A 21,304-nucleotide genomic window follows, 5' to 3' on the forward strand; every position below is an offset into this window, starting at 1 on the left:
CCCATAGTATTACTATTTACTTTGTGTCCTTGGAGTTACGATACCTGAACTCATCAATCATCATTGGTTACATAAAGGAAAGATTGCTATTGTTAGGAAAAAAACGTTTGATATTACATGTAAGATATACTTAAGCATCCACCAAGATCAGTAGTTTCTTACTAAGCAAAAGTGCAAGGTATGAAGTTTATTCACTGATTATATCATATGATCTTAATTCTTAAAGCTTGAAACAGGAACATGAACCATGAAGGGCTGCTAAAGCTTGGTAGATTGAGGGCACACTTGTTCACAACTAAAGTGGAGCGTAGTCGAACGTATCCTGTGGTTCATCGTGAATGGTAGACCAGAAAAGTTTGATGTATAGTGGAAAGTGAGACAAGGCAAAATATGCCAGGGGAAGACATGCCAGTGCATATATAGGAGCAGCAATATTCCTGAGTTTGCTGCTGGTTCCAAGGAAATGGGCAGCACAAAAAGAAGCCAGCATGGAAATAATGGACAAGAACATGGATATCAAACCCAAGATAAGTTTCCTGGGCAGACTCTTTTCGAAATCAGACGGATGACATCGAGATGCAAGTATTGAGAGGAACAAGACGAGTGAGTTGATAGAACTGCCAAGAGCAATGAGTGATGAGATGGAAAAGACCTTGTACGCTGTCCTGTCTATAAAGTTTGGAATTCCAGCATCCTCTCCATCGCCAACACCGCCAGGAACGGTGGTAGAAGTGGCAAAGGCCACCGTGGCAATCAGCGATGCCAAAAGGGAGCAAGAGCCAGAGGTTATTTGCAGCCATTCGCAACCTACCCAGGCAAGCTCCTGGTGAGTTTTGGTGAAGATCGCTGCTGGAGTTTGCCTCTTTTTGTTGTATCTACGAAAGAAGCGTGGTGGCCCGGATCTTAAAATAAACTGCATCACATCATCATCAGCATTGTACACGACATGTTTTGGAAAAAAACATGTAGAATAAGAGTTTGTTACCTTGTACCATTTGATTTCCCAGTGCATTTGCAGGGCGGCAATGGGATTGCGGCGAGACAGATCAGTATAGCCTGGAGCTCCCAGCTTGGCTGCCAAGTGCAGGGCAGTGTTTCCTCCATAATCCAATTTTGCCAGTAGACTGTCCTTCACCATATTTCTCTTGAGAAGGAGCTGATACAAGTGGATATGCCTATTCTCTATGGCCAATAGCACTATGTTTTTCCCCTCAGAATCCAACTCATGAATAGCCGTCGGAAACATTTCCAGGATTTTATCTACCATTTCTGTTACCCCATTCTTTGCTGCTGTTATTATCACTGCCTCCCCCTTCCGTTCATCTAACATTTCATTTTCCATTATTAACTCAGATAATATGTTAATGCCAAAAAACTAAACAATTAAGTGGCTAATAGGAATCTTGTTACCGTCATCATATATCCTTTGATCTTGGTCTATCAGTTGGTCTATCCATGGGTCTGTTGTCACCTGGATATTATCATACTCATACATAGAGAATCGCTTCAAAAGTTCATTCATTATTTGAACGGACCAGATATGTTTTTTCTTCTTTTCAAGTACCACTTCAAGTGTGGATGTACCTTTAATACATGTGTAGTTTTAAATAAATTAATAATTCAGTAAAATATTGGAAGCTCAAATAATATTGAAGATCAAAGATGCAGATGGGAAAAGTATAGGTAGACAATGAAAATATTAAATAATGTGAACAATAGATATATCGGATGTTCATTTCACTAGGTGTGTAGATGGTTATTCTAATATTAAGATTTAGGTAGGTAATTTGGAGATGTAGTGTGTTTTGATTTGATTGGTGGTTGTTCATGTTGTTCAAAAAAATTATTCATTACCTAGCATAACCCTTAAAGATGTAAACGTGTCTTTACAACGAGAACCAACCTTTTCCAAATACCAGCACCAGCATTATCATAAATACCAACTTAAGAAAATCAGCAAAGCATTTGTAATTGGCGGGAAATAATGATGGAAGCGACCAAGCTTCGGCTTCTTGTCCTAAAAAATTAGAAAAAGTTTAGAGAGTCAGCACTTTTATTCAAATATAGCTATTACTTAACCATAAAAAAGAAAGTAAATGGTGGTTAATTGATGATTACAAATTACAAAATCTGCTAGTCTTCTAGTACTCCTTAAAAAATTAATTATAGATCCAGATTACAAAATCATCAAAATTTATCTACGGATTAGTACCAAAATCTTCATGATATATGGTTTTTTTTTTTTTTTTTTTTTGCATACACTAAAATGCAGCCCTGGCCTCACCTAAAAAGTCTGTCTCGGAAGCAATTCTTTCTTGTGCTTCAAGGTTTCCTAAAAGTAAATTATATATATCAAAATTAAACTTACATGTTTTCCAAGAGAGAGAGAGAGAGAGAGCGAGAGGAGGGTACGATTCCTTTTAATTTGCATACCGGATGAGACTCTATTTTTCATCAGTTTCATAAAATCCATGCATGACTGATAATTTTTTGGATATTTAGTTTTGCCATTGTCAATCGTTTCATAGGGAGGCAGATAATCACTTTCATCTACTTCGAGTTTCCTTACGGTTATACCTTCCAAAAATAATGCACTTGTTAACATCATAATAACAATAATGAAACTGAGGATAAAGGCTACCATTTTAAATAAGTAATGTTAAAGAAATATTTATTTAGTTTAACATGTATAATTTTATATATGTAGTATTTGTAATTATAAGTTTATTAAATCTAAAATTATGTATTTATTTTAATAATAATTAAAGAGTGCAAATTAAAAAAATAGACTACTTTAAATTAATTTTTATTGTCTTTTAAATATTTTTTTATAAAAATAACATCAATGAATTATAATATCCGCTATATATATGTATGCGTAATGCGTGGATTAATTAATAAGATTTACCTTGATAAATTAATTTTTCTATTAGGCCAAATCTACTACCACTTTTGAAAACAGAAGAATTAGAGGCAAGTATATGGAGAGGAGTGGCTCCAACTTCATTCTTCCAATTTCCAAGATCTTCATAAAGGTGAATTATTATCAGTGCTAATTCTGCCAAACAAATTTAACAAGTAGCTCAATTAGACATAACAAGAAACTAAATTTAGAATCATATATAAAAAATACTATGTCAAAATTAAAAATCAGCGAGACAACCATTAAATCTGTTCCTATGTGTGTATATATATATATATATATATATATATATATATATATATATATAATTTAAATTATTTATAATTCATATTTTATATTTCATTATATATTTTATACAAGTTGTTAACTTAAATGTATACTTAATAAGGTTGAAGATATATACATATATATTCTATTAAGTTCATATTATATTTTTTTATTTTTTATACACATCATAATGGGAGAACATATATAATTCAAAAATAAAATAAAGTACCAATAAAAAAAGATAAATTATATATATATATATATATATATATTTTTTTTTTAATTTTAATATACTAACAATAAAAAATATTTTATATAATTATATAATTATATTCGTAATCTGCAATGATCATTCAGACAAGTAATATAAAAAGTAATTAGTTTAACATAATATAACATTATATAATAAATATATGTGTTTAAACTATACTTTTTAAGAAGGAAAAAACAGCTGCTTCCCATAGATATGTGTTTAGATATATAATGAATAAAATTTTAATACACTAGTATGATAAAAATGACTAATTACTATTATTAATTAATATATCATACATGATATTAAAATATCTATTTAGTCACCAAAAAAAATTCAATTTAAATAATGAATATAATTAAATATTTATATAAAAATTTTCAATTATATATATATATATATATATATATATATATATAACAAAATTAAGAAAAGTAAGCAAGTGAGTAAGTATTTTTACCAAAGCAACAAAGCGAAACTTATACGTACATACTTGCACATACTCTTAATGAGCATACTTACGGTCATCATTAAATTAGTTTTTATAATAAATATTTTTATTTAAATTTTTTTGAAATGCTTTCATGACAGTTTGGTTCAGTAATAGCTAAACAGTATTGCTAGGGCCAAGCACATTTTATAATTTATAATCATCAATTAATTATTAATATTTTTAATAGTATAAAATTATATTTAATAATATAAAATTATATATTTTTTTTATAGTTAAATACTAAATTTTAATAAAAATACTAATCCTAAAACTTTCTCGTACTTAAGAATAAAAGGAAAGTGTTAGGTAAATAATGACTATCTTGAACAACATGAACAACCACCAATCATATAAAAATACATTACATTCTAATTTAATGCTACTAATTAAATTTAAGATTAATTTATTCTTTTAACCTTATTAATTCACATTATTTACATATTATTCAAAAATATTGTTAGTTACCTATACTTTTCCAAAATAGAAAGATAGAGAGAGAGTTTGTGTTACCAAAATTTTCGGCAGCAATGGTAGAATGAAGAATGGTGTCACCACTACTTCTTCTGCAGTTAGAGTAGTTAATGGGAGTCCCTGGTTCCTTGTGGAGCATATAATGAAGGATCATGAAAGCCTCTTTTCTTCCATGGAAAGCAGCAAGGAAGAGAGGGGTCTCGCCATCAACGTTTCGAAAACTCACCAGCTCAGGATCAGCATCAGCAATGACCCGAACCATGCTGATAGTCCCCACGGAAGCTGCAAGGTGCAATGCCGTGTTCTCCCTCTTGTTCTGCATCCTCAGAGCCTCTCCCTTACTCCTCTCGTCTTCCAGAATCAGATCCACAAGCTGTGAAACCACCTCCTCTTGGCCGTCGGTGACCGCCAGGTGTAACGCGCTGTCACCTCCTCTGGTCATCGTTGCCGTGTGAACTCTCTTGTCGATCTTGTAGATCTCAACCACTTCCTTCCATCTGCCTTCCATGCACATTTGGAAGAGCTGCTTCATATTCTCTTGTTTGTTTATCGTCTCATTGCACGTGACACTCTCAATATGATCAGCATCATCATCACTTCCCATAACTTCTCACTCCCTCGATAATCTGTATATCATCAGCATTCAGCAGCACTTTTTATGAATGTCAGTGTATTTATGTTTTTAAATAATATATTTCTATTTTAATTTATTGGTCATTACTTGGATATCAAGTCATCTTTTTCCGATCCTACCGAATAAAGTGGAGATGTGTTTATTTGTTCCCACTTTCCACTGTTGCATTGAATCTCCAATCTGCAGGTTTTGTTTCGATTAAGTCTCTTCCTCCTCTTCCATTCTTTTTTATTTATTATTTAAAAAGGATCGTTCCGTAGAAAGCGAAAAAGGGCAGGCAGCAATTTTGAAAGATCCAAAATGAATTGAAAATGGAAATAATTCTAAATTTACTGCCTATGATGACAGATTAATCCTACATGTTTGGGACTTTTCTTTTGTCCAAGAAAAGAATTTTGATTATACTATATTTTAAACATAAAAATACATTAATTTAATTTTAAACACACATAAAAACAGTAAAAGTATGGATTATCGGTTGCTTTTGGTGAGTATTAGTGCTAAATTCCCTATCCAAGCAAAGCCACAATAAGGTGCATCTTTTATAAAGGGTTTTCTGATCCTACTCTTTAAGTTACTCTTAGGTCTTGTGAGTGTAAATGATTACTCTTACTCTCATCAATTGATTACCTTTTATATTAGTATCATAGGTAGAATGAAAATATTAATAAAATAAAAATTAAATCAATCTGACACAATAAATAACAGAGCAAGATCACTTATTTATTCTCAAAGCGCACAAGAAATTTTCCTACTTGTTTTTCGTTCTCTTGTTGATAATGTTTAGTGTGCTTGCATTACTAGAGCTAATATTTGTTGTGCTAGCTGTTAATAGATTCTCTCAATGAAATGCTGTAAACCAAGGTCTTATGTTTTATAAAAGCGTTAATCCGTAATCCGTCCCAGTAGGAAGCAAATAATAAAACAAGAAGAAAAGGAGAAATGTTATAATTAGAGTCGAGTGGCTTTGTAGCTACGCTGTGGCACTTTCCGAAACGTAGCCCATATAAGATCAATGTATAGTGGAAACTGAGCCAGAGCAAAAAGTGTGACTGGCAAGCATGTCACTGCATATATTGGAAGTGCAACATCCCTTAGCTTGTTCCGAAGCACAAGAAAATGCCCAGCACAGAAAGATACCAGCATCGACGTTATTGACATGAACAACGCTGTCAAACCCAATATAAGCTTCCGAGGAAGATTATTCCCGAAATCATACTCTTGATACCGAGATGTTAGTATGGACAGGAACAGCACCACCCCGGTAACAGAGCATGCAAGAGCAACAAGTGATGCCATGGCGAACACCTTGAATGCCGCCGTGCTTTCCAACGTTGGCACGCCCGTGTCTTCTTGGACTCCACCAGGTACTGTGGTGGAGGTTGCAAAGGCCACCGTCGCAATCAGAGCAGCCACCACGGAGCAAGACTCTGAGGTTTGCTTCAGCCATTCCCCGCCGCTTTTCACGAGCTTCTGGTGAGATTCAACCAACACCTCTCTCGGGGTTTTGCAGTCTTTGTTGTATCGACCAAAGAAACGTGGTGGCATAGAGTCTTTGACAAACTGGGTGCGTGAGTCATATTAATTAGTCTTTTGTAATAATAATATGTGTAAACTCAGGTGCAGTCGACTTCATGTGAAGTTGATAGTTGAGAGTCGTTAAATAAAAATTTAGTCAAATAAGTCAAATTATCTAACAGTACCAGCTATCAACTTCACCTAAAGTCGACTGCACCTGAGTTTCCATCTATTATATCTGAATTAATTCAGATGAAGACTTACGTATAGTTATTTTCATGTGAAGTTAATATCTAACAATCGTTAGATGATGATTTAATCAAATTTGTTAAATCATCTAATGATTTTTAAATATAATATTAACTTCACATAAAAATAATTACGTACTTACCATATACCACTTGAGTTCCCAGTACATTTGCAGGGCTGCTCCGGGAATGATCCAAGGCGTATAGTCACCAAGCTTGGCCGCCAAGTGCAGCGCACTGTTGCCTTCATGGTCCACTTTTCTGAATAGACTTTCCTTTATGCTTTCTTTCTTCAGCAGGAACTCATACAAGTGTGGTTGCCTGTGCTCTACAGCCAACAGCACTATGTTCTTCTTGTTGCAATCCATGTCATGCACTGCTACTGGAAACATTTCCAGGATTCTCTCCACCATTTCTATTACCCCATTCCTTGCTGCTATTAATATCGGTGTCTCCATCTCCTTAGTAGTAGCTCTGCTGGTGGAACCATGCTGCTCATTTCTGCTTCTATCCAAAGCATCATCTTTATAAACATTATATGGAGATGTCCCTTGATCTTGATCTTGAGGTCCACTACTACTGCCATTGCCATCATACTCATACAAGGATACTCGCTTCAGAAGTTCGTTCATTACTTGATTAGACCATATGTGCTTCTCCTTCTTTCGCCCTATCCTCTTGAATATGTTTGTCCCTTTTAGTAGTACAAAACATATATACCACATTATCACTAAACAGCACACTAATCCCTTAATTATGTCAACCATGAATTAATCCACAACGCCCTATATATATGTTTGACATACCTTTTCCAAAGATTACCAGGATAGCCGTGTATATAAACGCGAGGAAGCCAGCACAGCATTCATAATTTTCTGGAAATAGGGGGTGCGACCAAGCTTCAGATTCCGACCCTAAACAATTATTTATATCTTGCTAATTAGATTCTTATCTATGTTGAGTATATTCGAATACATTTTATAATAATAATAATAATAATATGTAGACATCACCTAAGGAGTTTGTGTCAGCATTAATTTTCTCTTGTGCTTCACCATCCCCTCCTTGTCCTAATTGAGTTTTCAGATATACTACTTTCACATACAAAAATTGAAGCAACATTTTTAGTTAAAAGTATACATGTGAGTATGTGTATCACTAATTAATAGTTCATCCCTCACCTGATGAAGAGTCTGTCTCAATTTCATTGACAGTAGATTTCTCTTGTGCTTTAGAGTCCCGTCCTAGAGTAGTTTAATTTTCAAATATTGTAACAAAATAAAATTGTTATATCAAATCATAACATATGGTAATTGTTGTGCATGCACTAAAATGCAGCCCTATGGTCTCACCTAAGAGGTTTGTCTGAGAAGCAATTCTTTCTTGTGCTTCAAGGTCCCTTCTTTGAGTTTTATTATGCTTTTTTCTTAGTTTTCCAATCAGAAAAGTTGCCACGGGGAATTTGGTGGTAGCTGGTGGATACATAACTATTGAATCAAATCATTCCTTTTGCGGTACATAAGACTCAAATTAAATCACATTAATTGCAATTAATAGTAAGTAATATAATTCTTCAATGACTTGATTTATATGTACCGATGAATAAACTACACTAACAGTAAGGTGCAAATTATATCAAAATCAAACTTATAATTGATTATTTTTGCATACCAACCGAGGCTGCATTTTTCATCAGGGTCATAAAGTCTACGCATGCCTGATAATTCTTTGGATATCTAGTTTTGCCATTGTCTCTCGTTTCAGCTTGTGGCCGGTAATCAGTTTCAGCTTTCAGTTGCTTCACACGTATACCTTCCAAAAATATATAACGCAGTAGTTATAATAATGAAATTGAGGATAAAAGATATAAGTACTATATACTAGGATATAATATATATCTTTTTATTTTTTATTTTTAAAAAGAGTTAACTATAAAATAGTGTGAATTAATTAATAAGAGTTACCGTGATAAATAAATGTTTCTATTCGGCCAAGACGACTGCCACTTTTAAAAGCAGAAGGCTTGGTTGCAAGGAAATGGAGAGGAGTGGCTCCCCTTTCATTCACCCAATTCACAAGATCTCCATATAAGTGAATTATTTGGAATGCTAATTCTGTAAAACAGCTCAATTAGACACACATAAATCAAGAAAGAAAATTAAACCAATCCATGTCTCTATCATCATTACCAAAAGAATAAGTATAAGGAGCCAATGGCCTAATCGTACGTGTATAATGGAGGTTTAGGGAATATTAGAGATATGACCATTAGTGTTACATTGTTCTGTCAGGTTACGCTTTTGGGATGAATAATTTTATGATATGGTGTTAGAGTTCTAGATCCGAAAGGTCAAGAGTTCGATGTGAATCCCAAAATCAACTTAAACTTTTGGGATGAATGGTTTTATGACATGAGATATTTATTATCCTGGTATCCGGATGGTTATTATGGATAGTATAAGTAATGTTCATTTTATTCATGGACCAAAGATTTAGTCCATTGTACATATTGTACGCTTAGGCCATTGGCTCCCTAGCACTACTCTTACCAAAATTGTCGGCAGCAATTGTAGAATGAAGAATGGTGTCGCCATCATTTCTTCTGCAGTTAGAGTAGTTAACGGGAGTCCCTGGTTCCTTGTGGAAGATATAATGAAGGATCATGAAAGCCTCTTTTCTTCCATGGAAAGCAGCAAGGAAGAGAGGGGTCTCGCCATCAACGTTTCGAAAACTCACCAGCTCAGGATCAGCATCAGCAATCACCCGAACCATGCTGATAGTCCCCATGGAAGCTGCAAAGTGCAATGCCGTGTTATTCCTCTTGTTCTGGATTCTCAGAGCCTCTTTCTTACTCTCCTCTTTCACAATCAGATCCACAAGCTCTGAAACCACCTCCTCTTGGCCGTCGATGACTGCCAGGTGTAACGCGCTTTCGCCTCCCCTCGTTATCTTTGCCGTGTGAGCTCTCTTCTCCTTCTCATAGATCTCAACAACTTCCTTCCATCTACCTTCCATGCAGATTTGGAAGAGCTGCTTCGTATTCTCTTGTTTCTTCATCGTCTCATTACACGTCACACTCTCAATATGATCAGTATCATCATCATGATTTCCCATAACTTCTCACTCACTCTATAATCTATGTATCACCAGCATTCAGCAGCACTTTTTATAGTGATTAGTGAAACTGATCAAAGCTTATGAATGTGTATTTATGTATTTGAATAATATATTTCTATTTTATTTATTACTTGGATATGAAGTTATCTTTATCCGATCCTACCATATAAAGTGGAGATGTTCATGTTTGTTCCCATTGTTGGATCTCCAATCTGCAGCTCTTTATTTCGATTAAGTCTCTTCAATTCCTTTTTTCTTTATCTGACAGCGTTCGTTCGGTTGGAAGCAAAAAAGTGCAGCCAGCAACTTTGAAAGATCCAAAACTGAATTGAAAATAGAAACAATGCTGATTTTACTGCCTTTGAGTATGAGAGATTCCAACATATTTGGATTTTATATTGATTGGAACTGTTTTTTTGTCCAAAAGAAAATTCTTTCAGAGGAATCCTGTTCGATTATAATATATTTTAAAAAAAAATCTAAACACATACAGGTTATGGAATGTTTTATTTGTTGCTAATGGATTGGTTGCTTTTGGTGAGTATCTATGCTGAGTTTCCTCTCCAAGTAAAGTCACAAATTGCACCTTTTCAACGTGTTTCACGACGAGGATTATAGAATGAATAAGTATAGGGAGTCAATGGTCTGAACTTACAATGGAGGATTAGGAAGTATTAGAGATATGACTATTAGTGTTACATTGTCCCGTTAAATTACGTTTTTTGGGATGAGTAGTTTCATGATATACTATTAGAGTTCTAGATCCGAAAAGTAACTCCAAAATCAGCTTAAGTTTGATGTTTATTTTATTCATGAACCAAAGATTTAGTCTATTGTACACATTGTACGCTTAGTCAATTGACTCTCTAGCACTACTCTTATAGAATACAATTAAAAGACTTTGTTATCATTTAACCTTCAAACATCAAATGTTATGTTTCTATCATAAAAATAATTTAAAAATTACTAATATTTTTTAATTTTACAATATATATTTAGTTAATGTATTTTAAAAATAATAATAAAAAAATTAAACGATCTTAATAACTATATTTAAAAGACAACAAAATTTTAATTTTTTTTAAAAGATAAATTAATTTATATAGACTTATTCTGTTAATATAAAAAAATATTAATAAAAAAATTAATTAATATTATAAAAATAAAAATAAATAATAAATAATATTTTTTTATTAAAAATCTTGTTATTTTTCAAAGTAATTATCAAGCTATTTTGGATTTTTTCTCTTTCGCTTACGCAAGTACTCCTAATATTATTTTAATGCTTTCATGCAAAACGAGTTGGATTATGTCTAAAAATGAAAAATAGTAAAATACTCATCTCTATTCTCTACCCTTATTTTTTAATTAAATAAAAATAAATAAATAAAAGGCAACCCAATCTTCCAGCGTCTTCCCTCTCCGAGATGGACTCGCCAGCTTCATCAATCCACAAAAACGACGCCGTCCGCCTCAATCACTGCTCCTCCTCCTCTTCCAACGCCGTCTTCCACAACGCCGAGGAACCTTCTACCTCGAATTCTACGGTTTCGGATCCTCAACCCCTTTCATCACAACCTCCAATTTCGCATCCCCAACGACCTTCTCCGGCCGCCAGAATCCGCCGCCGGAAAATTAATCGTGATTCCCAGGGCAAGGAACCGGAAATTTCAGCTCCCGATTCTTTCCTCACTTCCGAGAGCAGCGATTTCACCAATGGCGCTAAAAGCAGCTCCCGAAATCACAGAGGCCCTCGAACATCAACAAAGGAAGAGGAAAGTCCTGCCGAGAAATGCGATTCGAACGAAGCAAAACGTCAACGCGCTCGCGCAGTTCAAGCTTCAAGTTCCGTGAAAGAAGAGAACAATGTGAACAACGAGGAGTCGACGGTTACCACAGCTTCGAAAGACGACTCGCCGGGGGATTCAGCCGAGTCACCGATTCAACACGGCAACTCGTCCTCGAGTTTCCTCGAAATAGTTGCAGGGCTTGTAATTAAGGCGATCGCATTCGAAATCAAGCTAGTCACGATGTTTGTGACGTATCCGCTATTGTTCGCGTTTCAATGTTGCATGTTTTGCGTGGACCCATTGGGGACGACGAAAAAGGGCAAGGCTTTCGTGACAGGAGTTTTGGCGAGAGTGCGTGACGCTGTTTATGGTCGTGTGGGGCATTACTTCAAGGGTTGGTTCAACGAGAACGATTCAGTTTGGAGCTTGGCGCTTCGTTGCGGGTGGGGGTTGTTGTGGTCGATCTACGTTTGTTGCGTCTTGTTTGGGCTCTTGGTTAATTCTTTTGTGGTGAGTGGGCTTTTGATGAAGTGCTTTGTGGAGAAGCCGATTCGGACGAGGGAAGTTTTGAACTTTGATTTCACTAAGCATAGCCCTGTGGCTTATGTGCCCATAATTTCTTGTGATGCTGTTTTTGGTGGAAAATATTCTGAGAATTTGAACAACGACGTTGGTGTTACGAGTACCAAGTGGAGGGGTCAACGTTTTATACCTTATAAGCACAAAGTGCAAGTCACTCTCTTGTTGACAGTTCCTGAGTCAGGATACAACAGAGATCTTGGGGTCTTTCAGGTACAGATAAATCTATCTGACTCCTTTTCTGCAAATTTTGTTTTGCTTTGTGATTTCGGTGATTGTGATTTAGTTCTAAGCAATTTTGTATGTTCTGTTACACTCTGAGCTTAGGAATCATAGGGGAAGTGATTGTGATTTGGCTTTGACAAATAGTATTGAATGGCCCAACATTTAATCCTCACTTTGTTGGGCAAGCTAGCAGGGTTTTTTTTTTTTTCATTTTTCTTACTCTGATTACACTTTCTTCAATTAATAACTACAGAATTTGATTTTCTTCTTTGTTTACATTATTAAAGTTGTGGACCTCGTCGGATAAACCACTACGTCTATACCTCTCTTTAATGTCATAGGTTTCACTTTTATAGTTGAGAGGATACACTGTAAGAATGAGGTATTATATGTTACTATGGAAGAATAAGGACCTTTGATGTGGGGTAATACTATTTGCAGTCATGAGTTTTCACCTTTGAACATTGTTTTGTGTGTAAACTCTGAAGTTTCATTAAACCTTTCCCTTTCCAACTCCCATTAGTTTCTTATTTGTGTTACTTTAGTATTGTTGGCATGTGGTTGGAAGAAATTTTGGTAAATGATTTATCAAAAACGGAGAAGAATTTTTTTGTTGTAAACGTGATCATAGACTTTTAAGAATGTGTCTCATTTGAAAGGAGTTCAAAGGCCTCCTTTCTTGCAGTGTCTCGGTCACATCTATTGAAATTTTAGACGAGATCAGTGGAGTCTGATTGTTGATGCCCTTTTCTAAATGTAATGTTGAGTTCTTCGAGCAATCTTTTTCATTATTTCAAGCCAATGTAGACTTAACATGAAATTTGTGTAAAAACATCAAAAACATTTTCGAAGGCCTTTGCTTAATAGCTCATACTTTTAGGTGAAATGATTCTTTGACGTGTTATTTATCTATGACTAGTGGATTAATTGTATGATTTCTTCAAGCATCTTTGTTAAAACTGTTAGAACTAACTATGATAACTACAGTGCATAGTTTTCCTATTGCCTTCTTTTGAGTTTCTTCTATGACTCATTTCTAGGCCAGAGTTGATTTCCTATCGGCTGATGGTAGAACCATGGCAAGCTCAAGTAAACCTTGCATGTTAAGATTCAGCAGCGAGCCTATACGATTGATCATGACTTTCCTCAAGATTGCTCCTCTTGTAACTGGTTATATGGCCGAAACCCAGACTCTGAACGTCCATATGAGAGGTTTCATTGAAGGGAATGAACCTACTTCGTGCCTGAAGGTGACACTTGAGCAGCGAGCTGAATATCAACCTGGTGCTGGCATTCCTCAGATATACGATGCATCTGTGGTTATTGAGTCCCAACTTCCATTCTTTAAGAGGATTATTTGGGTTTGGAAGATGAGCATATTCATATGGATCACGATGATGGTATTCATAATTCAGTTACTTTTTGTTCTGGTGTGTTGTAGACCTGTAATTATTCCTAGAACAAGGCAAAGGGTTAGCAGACCTGCAACCCAAAATAATCATCAGGTACAAAATTTAGCAAGGCATCCTAAATTCTAACTTTTTCCTTTCTTTTTTTTTTTTTTTTTTTAATTTTAATGTTCATTTTTCTGTTAAATTCCTTTACAGTCACAATGTAGTCTTTTAATTACATGCGATGTATAATGTAATTTTGTGTAACCTGTTAATTTGTTAATGAGGTATATGGTTAATCGTTCCTGTATCTGTTCATTTGATTTTTTTTTTATTTTTTTGTATTATCTGTTCATTTGATTTAGTTGTATACTTTTATCAATAAACAGCTTCATTCCGGAATGTTGTATCCTATTATGACAAACTTGTATGCAATGTGCTCAAGGAATTTTGACACTTCTGAGTTCTTTTTTTTTTTTTTGGTATTTACACTTCTGAGTTCTGATTACCTATTTACCTACCTCGCGGATGAAGGTTTTTGTTTTTTTCAACCTTGGATCTTTTTTGTCATACCTTGGATGTTGTTGTTTGGAGTCGTTGGACACCTTTTGACAAACCCATAGAAAATATGAAACAGGATTTGCTAGGAGTATTGTTAAGGGCTTAAGGCCCAAACAAATGATTGAACTTCTATAGCTGTGTTTGGTCATCTTCCAAGCTCATCATGTGACCACGTGGTTAGGCTCATTTCCCTTTCTTATTCAATACTGTACTTTTAATTTCACTGTTAAAAACACTAATGATGACTAATTATAACTAATTGATAGCTACAAATTACAAAATTTGTTAGCATTTTAGCACTCCTCTTAATTTAATTCGATTGGACTAGTCCTGATTGAAGTGCCTAACTATTAACTAACGATAAGTTAACAAAGAATTAATTACATATTCCGGTCGTGGACAAGATATTTAAAAAACGTTTGGACTTAATTTAATACAAAAAAAAAAAAATTTGAGGAAGAAAGAAAAAAACCGAAAGATTATTTTAACATAAAATACAATTCTGTTGCCTGTTGGACTTAATAACATACTCGTTAATACAGCAAAGTGCAAACTTTATATTTTAGAAGAAAGTTGGGACTAAAGTGTGTATATAGTACAACGAAAGGCCACGTGAGAAAACTGAACTGTGTTAAGAAAAACCATACAACGTGTGATGTTGAAGACTAGGAACATGTTTGCTTATATCTGATCTCTAGTTACTCCCCTTGAAGAAAGAGGCACTCTTGGTGATCTCACGAACCGGCTTCTTTGTGTACCTAACGAAATTGTAGGTCCATGCACCAGCCACAGCTCCAACAATGGGTGACACCAAATACACCCATATTCCTCTGTATTCACTGTGCACAATAGCTGGTCCCAATGATCTTGCAGGGTTCATTGATGCTCCCGTTAATGGCCTATTCAAAAATAGTTGAATGATATCTTTTGTTTCTAGATGAAAAATGTCTTATTTCAAATTTATATTATATATTTTTTGTTAGGCTTAATGTTTAAGTCAATACCCTGCAACGAGCACATTTAGTAGAATAGTAGATCCAACTGCAAGTCCAGCCAATTCACCAATCTGCAAAATTTAAAGCTCAAATGAAATTATTGTGATACTAGTGTTTAATCCTCATGACACAGTCCTTTAGATAGAGAATGTTACCGCTCGGTTATCAGTGGCCACCCCAGAAATGACGAACATGAGAAAGAAAGTGATTATGAATTCAATAACGAGAGCTTGAACGTGAGTCACAGATGGAACGGTTCCGGGAAACTGGTTATCCTTGCCCGTAAATAAGAGTCTGAGAGCACCACTTGCAAGTGTGGATCCAAGAACTTGAGAGAAGATATAAGCAGGAACCTGGTTCCAAGGGAACCTGTTTATGGAAGCAAGAGCAATGGTAACTGCAGGGTTGAAATGAGCACCAGATATGTGTCCAAGAGAGTATATTAACACCATCACAAGCAACCCCCAAACTGTTGCGATTCCTGCAAGTGTCACCACCTTGTCGTTGTTGAGGTTCACAACCAATGAACCACACCCTGCAAATATCAAGAAGAACGTTCCCACTACCTCTGCTACCATCTGCATCATATTCATATCCATTCAAGACAAAATAGGCAAATAAATAAACAACACACATACATACATACATACCTTTTGCAGAAGAGGCACAGTGACCTTGGTGTCTGACTCATCTTCATCATTGGTAACACTCATTACAACATCTCTGTTATTATTATTATTATTATTATTATTATCTGACATGACTGAGAATGAAAGCTAAGAGACAAGAACTAACAAGCTAAGCTAAGGGCAGAAACAAGCAATACTCTCTGTCAATCGAAGTTGTGTGTGCCAATGCAATTTATAGCAACACAAAAGTGCTAAAGAGAACAATGGACAGAGTCACTGTACTGATAGAAAATAATGAGATTATTATTATTATTATTATTGTTATTATTAGGCTTTTCCATTTCTTCAAAGGATATATGATGGAAACAAGATTCGACTCTAATGATTCAATCAACTTTAAAAGTATTTCATTCTATTTAAATTGAAATATTTGTTATTTTACTTATTTGCATGTGTCCATAAAAATTTATTGTAATATAGCTGATGATAGATAAAAATATTCTTGATTTGCATATACAACAACAACGTCAACATCAACCAAGCCTTGTCCCACTAGTTAGGGTCGGCTACATAGATCAAACGACGTCATTGGGTTCTATTTTGTATCACGTCTACAAAAAGAACATTTATATGTAGATCTCGTTTGACCATCTCATGGATGATTTTCTTAGATCTTCCTCTGCCTTTCATCCTTTATCTATCTTCCATCTCATCCACTCTTCTGACTGGATATTCTGTTAATCTTCTTCTCACATGTCCAAACCACCTGAGACGCAATTCTACCATCTTTTTTATAATAGGTGTTATTTCAACTCTCTCTCTTATATTTTCGTTCCTTATTCTATCTAATCGCATATGACCACTCATTCATCTCAACATCTTCATCTCTGTCACACTTAACTTATGTTCATGCTCCTCTTTGACTGCCCAACACTCTGGATCATAAAACATAACCTTGTCATGGTATTCACCACCTCCATGGATTTTCCTGTTAGAGTGCATATATTTCATGTCCCAAATTTTAACCTTCTGTCGCTCCGACCTTTACCTTTATTCTTTTTTTTGTGAACTAGCTTATTTACTGTCGTCTGTTCACGAAAATGCAAGAACCCGTGCTCATTTAATACTCCCAGGCACCAATGCAGTGACTCTTGCTCATTTGACACTGTACTCGAGTCATACAAAGCGTTGCTTCTAGGCAACGACTTAGTTTTAGCGCAATAACGTTTTTTATCTATGTCATAAAAATTTGACTAAGTTTTTATGTTGACTGTCGAAGGTCTAACACAACCTTCTTCCTTTATCCGGGTTTAAAACTGACTATGTACCGTAAGTGTAGCATAGACGGAGTTATTGTTGATTTGCATATATCATAGGATATTTAATTTGTAATATTTATATAATATTTAAGTAATTTTATTATTTTTTACCATTCTCCTAGTATTAATGTAATTTTAAAGCTTATTCTGTCATTTGGATGATGTTGATTTGGGTTGCCTTGGTGATGTGCCTCTTCCTTCTCTGAATGAGGAAGCTTGCAATAACCTTACGGCACCAGTTACTATGGAGGAAGTCAAAGCAGCTGTTTTTCACATGAACTCTTTTAAAGTTTTGGGTCCTGATGGGTTTCAAGCTTTCTTCTTCAAAGAATATTGGGAGATCATTGGTCTTGATGTTTGGAAGATGGTTAAGCAGGCATTCTCCGGTGTTCCTCTTGATCTGAGAATGTTGGAGACTTTACTGGTTCTCATTCCAAAGGTTGAATCACCGGTATCTATGAAAGATTTCAGGCCGATTAGTCTCTGCAATGTAGTTTACAAGATCATCACGAAGGTCCTTGTTAATAGGCTTCGTCCTCATCTTGCGGAGATTGTTGGCCCGCTTCAAGGAGGATTTATTTTGGGACGAGGAACTCCTGACAACATCATTATTGCTCAAGAAGTCCTCCACTTTATGAAGAAGACTAAATCAAAGAAAGGCACACTGGCCTTTAAGATTGATCTGGAGAAAGCTTATGACAGAGTTGACTGGAGGTTTTTAGCTCATACCCTTAAAAGCTTTGGTTTTCCTATTCCTACACTTAATTTGATTATGAATTGTGTCACTACTTCTTCCTTATCTATTCTTTGGAATGGGAGTCGTCTGAATGGCTTTACTCCTAGCCGAGGTCTTAGACAAGGAGACCCTATGTCACCCTATCTTTTTGTGTTGTGTATGGAGCGATTGGCATGCTTTATTAGTCATCAGATTGATTTGTGCTTGTGGGAGCCGGTTGCTATTTCTAGAGGGGGACCAAGAATATCCCACTTAATGTTTGCGGATGACTTGCTTCTGTTCTGTAAAGCTACAAAGAGACAAGTACAAAATGTGATGTTGGTTTTAGAGACTTTTTGCAAAGCATCTGGGATGAAGATTAATGTGGAGAAGTCTAAAGCGCTTTGCTCCAAGAATGTCTCTGCAACAAGGAAAGAGGTTTTCACTGGGGTATCCTCTATCAGATTTGTCCAGGACTTGGGCAAGTATCTTGGAGTTATCCTTAGCCATTCTAGGGTGACTCGTTCAGCTTTCAATGGTGTCCTGGATAAGATTCGGAGTAGGCTAGCAAGCTGGAAAGGAAGTTTACTCAATCGGGCTGGTAGGCTCTGCTTGGTTAATTCTGTTGCCGCTGCTATTCCCACGTACCAGATGCAGGTCTCTATTTTTCCCAAAGGAATCATTAGTAAATTGGAGTCTATGATGAGGAATTTTCTTTGGAAAGGACAAGTTGATGGAAGAGGATTGAATCTTGTTAGTTGGAAGGTACTGGTTACTCCAAAAAAATATGGAGGTTTGGGGATTAGAGATCCTTATTGTGTAAATATTGCTCTTCTTGGGAAGCTAGTTTGGACTTTTTCCAGCAGCCAAACAAGCTATGGGTCCAATTGTTGGATGCCAAATACCGATCATCTCTATATGACTGTTTTAGTTATCCTAAGAACAAGGACTCTCCCATTTGGAGGTGTCTTTGCAAGGTTTGGGAAGTGTTGAAGGATGGGTTTGCTTGGTGTATTGGAGATTTGAACCAGAATTTTTGGTTTTCTAGCTGGAGGAGAGAAGGACGGTTATCTAATGAGATGGATTATGTTCACATTTCTGATTCGAATCTCCGGATACAGGATATTTGGTCGGTTGGTAGGTGGCATTTGGATACTCTTTATTCTCCTTTATCTCAAAATCTGAAAGATAATATTCTCTCTTACAATCCAGATGAACAAGCAGGTCCGGAAGTGGGTTGGTATTGGAGTGGGTCTGCTGCCAAAGTCTATGACTCACGTAATGGTTACTTGTGGTTGTGTAAGCAGCTGTTTGGTTGGGAGGAGCGGGAGAATTGGCTTTGGCTTTGGCGTCAACTTGTTCCGGAAAAGCATAAGTTTTTGGCTTGGTTGTGTCTTAAGGAGGCTCTTCCTACTGCAAGTTTTCGCTTTAGAAGAGGGATGTCGTCATCGGATAGGTGTCCAAGATGTCTTTCTAGCCAGGAATCAGTTTTACATTGTATTCGGGATTGTCCAAAAGCTCAGCTTGTCTGGCATAGGTTGGATATTTCTTGTCATCCTTTGGATTTGAAGAACTGGTTCTTGTATCATAGCAGAGAGCATCCGTTCAAGTTCTTTTCGGGACTTTGGTGGATATGGCGAGCAAGGAATAATGACATCTTTAATCCCCATGAAACTTGGACTCCGGAAAAAGTGATTTGTCTGGCATTAACTTCAGAAAAGGAGCTTAGGAATATTTTTGAATTACAACGTATGTCCCTTCCCTCTACTCTAAATAGTTTTTGGAATCTCCCATCTATTGGTACTTTTAAGATTAATTGTGATGCTAGTTATTTTGGTTCGGGTGATATTGTTGGTTTTGCTTGTGTTATTAGAGATTGTAATGGGAGCTGGCAAATGGGGTGTTTGGGAATGATTGAGAGTAATAGTATTCTTCAAGGAAAATTATTTGCTATTTGGAGAGGATATCTCTTAGCTTGGGATGTGGGTCAACGAGATGTTGTTTGTGAGACGGATTGTATGGAAGCATTTAATCTTGTTACTCAAGATGGTTTTGGGTTTATTGATCCACTGGTGCTCAAAATAAGAGATATCATGCATTGGAATTGGCGGGTTGACTTTCGTTTGATTATGAGAGATGCAAACACGGTGGCAGATACTATGGCAAAGATGGCGATGAAGTTACAACTTTCGCATGTGGAGCTTCTTTCACCTTGGGAGGAGTTTAAGAGTAGTCTTGAACGGGACTGTCCCTCTATTTAGGCAGTTCCTTGTTTTATTTGTTTTGTTTTTCTTTGTTTAATTTATTTCAGTCACCAAAAAAATATAATTTTAAAAATTATATAAATTTAATTTTTTTATAAGGACAATTTTGTCTAATTATATTTTTAGACTACTATTTAGATTTTTTTTATTAACATACTATGTGTTTCTCGTTTAAGGATATATATTGTAAGGGTTCCGCTAGAGAATATAAAAGTAAAATGGTTATTGTAATTGGAAAAAAAAAATCGAAGTTCTAATTCAGTATATAAAAAATATAATTTTTTATTTTAATATTCTTAAAAAATGTCATTAAAATACTTGTTAGCAAAGATTCATACTGATCTACTGAGCAATAGTCGGATTAACAATTACAGAAATGTATGTCTAAATTATAACGAATAATAGATAAATGAGTTGATTACAACAACATGTTAATTCACTAAAATAATCTTTCTATAAAATGAACGGAAATTTACAAAGCAAGAGGTAGAAAATTTTTATTCTTTTTCACATATAAACCGATTTATATTTTTTATTGATTTAAGGGTGAGAATGCTTTTTATAGTTACACTTTATATGTATAAGACCCAAAAAACTTTCAGTCACACTTGAACTAGGTATATTTTAAAGGGAGTTAGTCAAATAAAAATGTCAAAAATATCTTTTTATAAAAATGTTTTATATAAAAATGTTATTTATTTATTTGGCCATACTTTAAATATAAATAACACTTTTATAACATATCAAAATCTAACTCTTCAATTCATCATTTAATGGTTAAAAAAAAAATTTTCACATAAAAATAATTATAAAATTTTTATTAGAGTATCCACCTATTTTAAATATATATATGTTCAGAGACACTAGAATACATACCATATTAAAAAAGAGTATATAAAATATAATTTTAAT

At 35.1% G+C, this 21,304-nt stretch overlaps 4 protein-coding genes and 1 pseudogene across 9 annotated transcripts in view; 1 reads left to right on the forward strand and 4 right to left on the reverse strand.

Annotated features, from left to right (window-relative positions):
• Positions 1–152: 152 nt before the first annotated feature.
• LOC107623195 (uncharacterized) lies at positions 153–5,039 on the reverse strand. Of its 4 annotated transcripts, none has more exons than XM_088503368.1 (8): positions 4,447–5,039; positions 2,909–3,058; positions 2,434–2,577; positions 2,285–2,332; positions 1,904–2,017; positions 1,411–1,584; positions 986–1,323; positions 153–913 (listed from the first exon to the last, which is right to left on the reverse strand). In XM_088503368.1, the coding sequence occupies exons 1-8, from the start codon at positions 5,009–5,011 to the stop codon at positions 296–298; spliced, it is 2,151 nt and encodes a 716-aa protein (XP_088359494.1). In that variant the 5' UTR covers positions 5,012–5,039; the 3' UTR covers positions 153–295. The 4 variants fall into 4 exon arrangements, with proteins under 4 accessions (XP_088359494.1, XP_088359495.1, XP_088359493.1 ...); XM_088503369.1 differs by having other exon boundaries at positions 986–1,306; positions 1,382–1,584; XM_088503367.1 differs by having other exon boundaries at positions 153–1,323.
• Positions 5,040–5,859: 820 nt separating this feature from the next.
• LOC107619927 (uncharacterized) lies at positions 5,860–10,287 on the reverse strand. Of its 2 annotated transcripts, none has more exons than XM_088503365.1 (9): positions 9,357–10,287; positions 8,772–8,921; positions 8,479–8,619; positions 8,160–8,279; positions 7,989–8,051; positions 7,821–7,901; positions 7,614–7,721; positions 6,951–7,501; positions 5,860–6,604 (listed from the first exon to the last, which is right to left on the reverse strand). In XM_088503365.1, the coding sequence occupies exons 1-9, from the start codon at positions 9,919–9,921 to the stop codon at positions 5,993–5,995; spliced, it is 2,391 nt and encodes a 796-aa protein (XP_088359491.1). In that variant the 5' UTR covers positions 9,922–10,287; the 3' UTR covers positions 5,860–5,992. The 2 variants fall into 2 exon arrangements, with proteins under 2 accessions (XP_088359491.1, XP_088359492.1); XM_088503366.1 differs by having other exon boundaries at positions 7,821–7,898; positions 9,357–10,198.
• LOC107621764 (fasciclin-like arabinogalactan protein 11 pseudogene) overlaps positions 6,701–21,304 on the reverse strand; it is a 94,629-nt pseudogene continuing 80,025 nt past the window's right edge. Inside the window, exon 2 of the transcript XR_015903477.1 lies at positions 6,701–6,776. The product of XR_015903477.1 is annotated as a fasciclin-like arabinogalactan protein 11 pseudogene (transcript). The remainder of the gene's footprint in view (positions 6,777–21,304) is intronic.
• Positions 11,234–14,219, forward strand: LOC107623784 (Putative adipose-regulatory protein (Seipin)). The gene is made up of 2 exons (XM_016326157.3): positions 11,234–12,506; positions 13,559–14,219. The coding sequence occupies exons 1-2, from the start codon at positions 11,352–11,354 to the stop codon at positions 14,054–14,056; spliced, it is 1,653 nt and encodes a 550-aa protein (XP_016181643.1). The 5' UTR covers positions 11,234–11,351; the 3' UTR covers positions 14,057–14,219.
• Positions 14,953–16,299, reverse strand: LOC107621874 (nodulin-26-like). Its single transcript, XM_016323857.3, has 4 exons — positions 16,116–16,299; positions 15,621–16,043; positions 15,475–15,536; positions 14,953–15,369 (listed from the first exon to the last, which is right to left on the reverse strand). Exons 1-4 carry the CDS (start codon positions 16,224–16,226, stop codon positions 15,165–15,167), a joined length of 801 nt encoding a protein of 266 aa, XP_016179343.1. The 5' UTR covers positions 16,227–16,299; the 3' UTR covers positions 14,953–15,164.

This window comes from Arachis ipaensis, chromosome B10 (genome assembly GCF_059453495.1).
Source record: "Arachis ipaensis isolate K30076 ecotype BB chromosome B10, ASM5945349v1, whole genome shotgun sequence".
Lineage (NCBI taxonomy): Eukaryota > Viridiplantae > Streptophyta > Magnoliopsida > Fabales > Fabaceae > Arachis > Arachis ipaensis.

Coding starts and splice junctions, on each gene's coding strand:
- LOC107623195 (XM_088503367.1), bottom strand. CDS start 5,011: ATGGGAAGTGATGATGATGCTGATCATATTGAGAGTGTCACGTGCAAT. Junction 3,059..4,446: donor CATTGCTGCCGAAAATTTTG/GTAACACAAACT, acceptor TTTGTTTGGCAG/AATTAGCACTGATAATAATT. Junction 2,578..2,908: donor AGAAAAATTAATTTATCAAG/GTAAATCTTATT, acceptor TATTTTTGGAAG/GTATAACCGTAAGGAAACTC.
- LOC107619927 (XM_088503365.1), bottom strand. CDS start 9,921: ATGGGAAATCATGATGATGATACTGATCATATTGAGAGTGTGACGTGT. Junction 7,902..7,988: donor TGAGACAGACTCTTCATCAG/GTGAGGGATGAA, acceptor TGTATGTGAAAG/TAGTATATCTGAAAACTCAA. Junction 7,722..7,820: donor TGCTGACACAAACTCCTTAG/GTGATGTCTACA, acceptor ATAATTGTTTAG/GGTCGGAATCTGAAGCTTGG.
- LOC107623784 (XM_016326157.3), top strand. CDS start 11,352: ATGGACTCGCCAGCTTCATCAATCCACAAAAACGACGCCGTCCGCCTC. Junction 12,507..13,558: donor GAGATCTTGGGGTCTTTCAG/GTACAGATAAAT, acceptor ACTCATTTCTAG/GCCAGAGTTGATTTCCTATC.
- LOC107621874 (XM_016323857.3), bottom strand. CDS start 16,226: ATGTCAGATAATAATAATAATAATAATAATAATAACAGAGATGTTGTA. Junction 16,044..16,115: donor CTGTGCCTCTTCTGCAAAAG/GTATGTATGTAT, acceptor AATATGATGCAG/ATGGTAGCAGAGGTAGTGGG. Junction 15,537..15,620: donor TGGCCACTGATAACCGAGCG/GTAACATTCTCT, acceptor TAAATTTTGCAG/ATTGGTGAATTGGCTGGACT.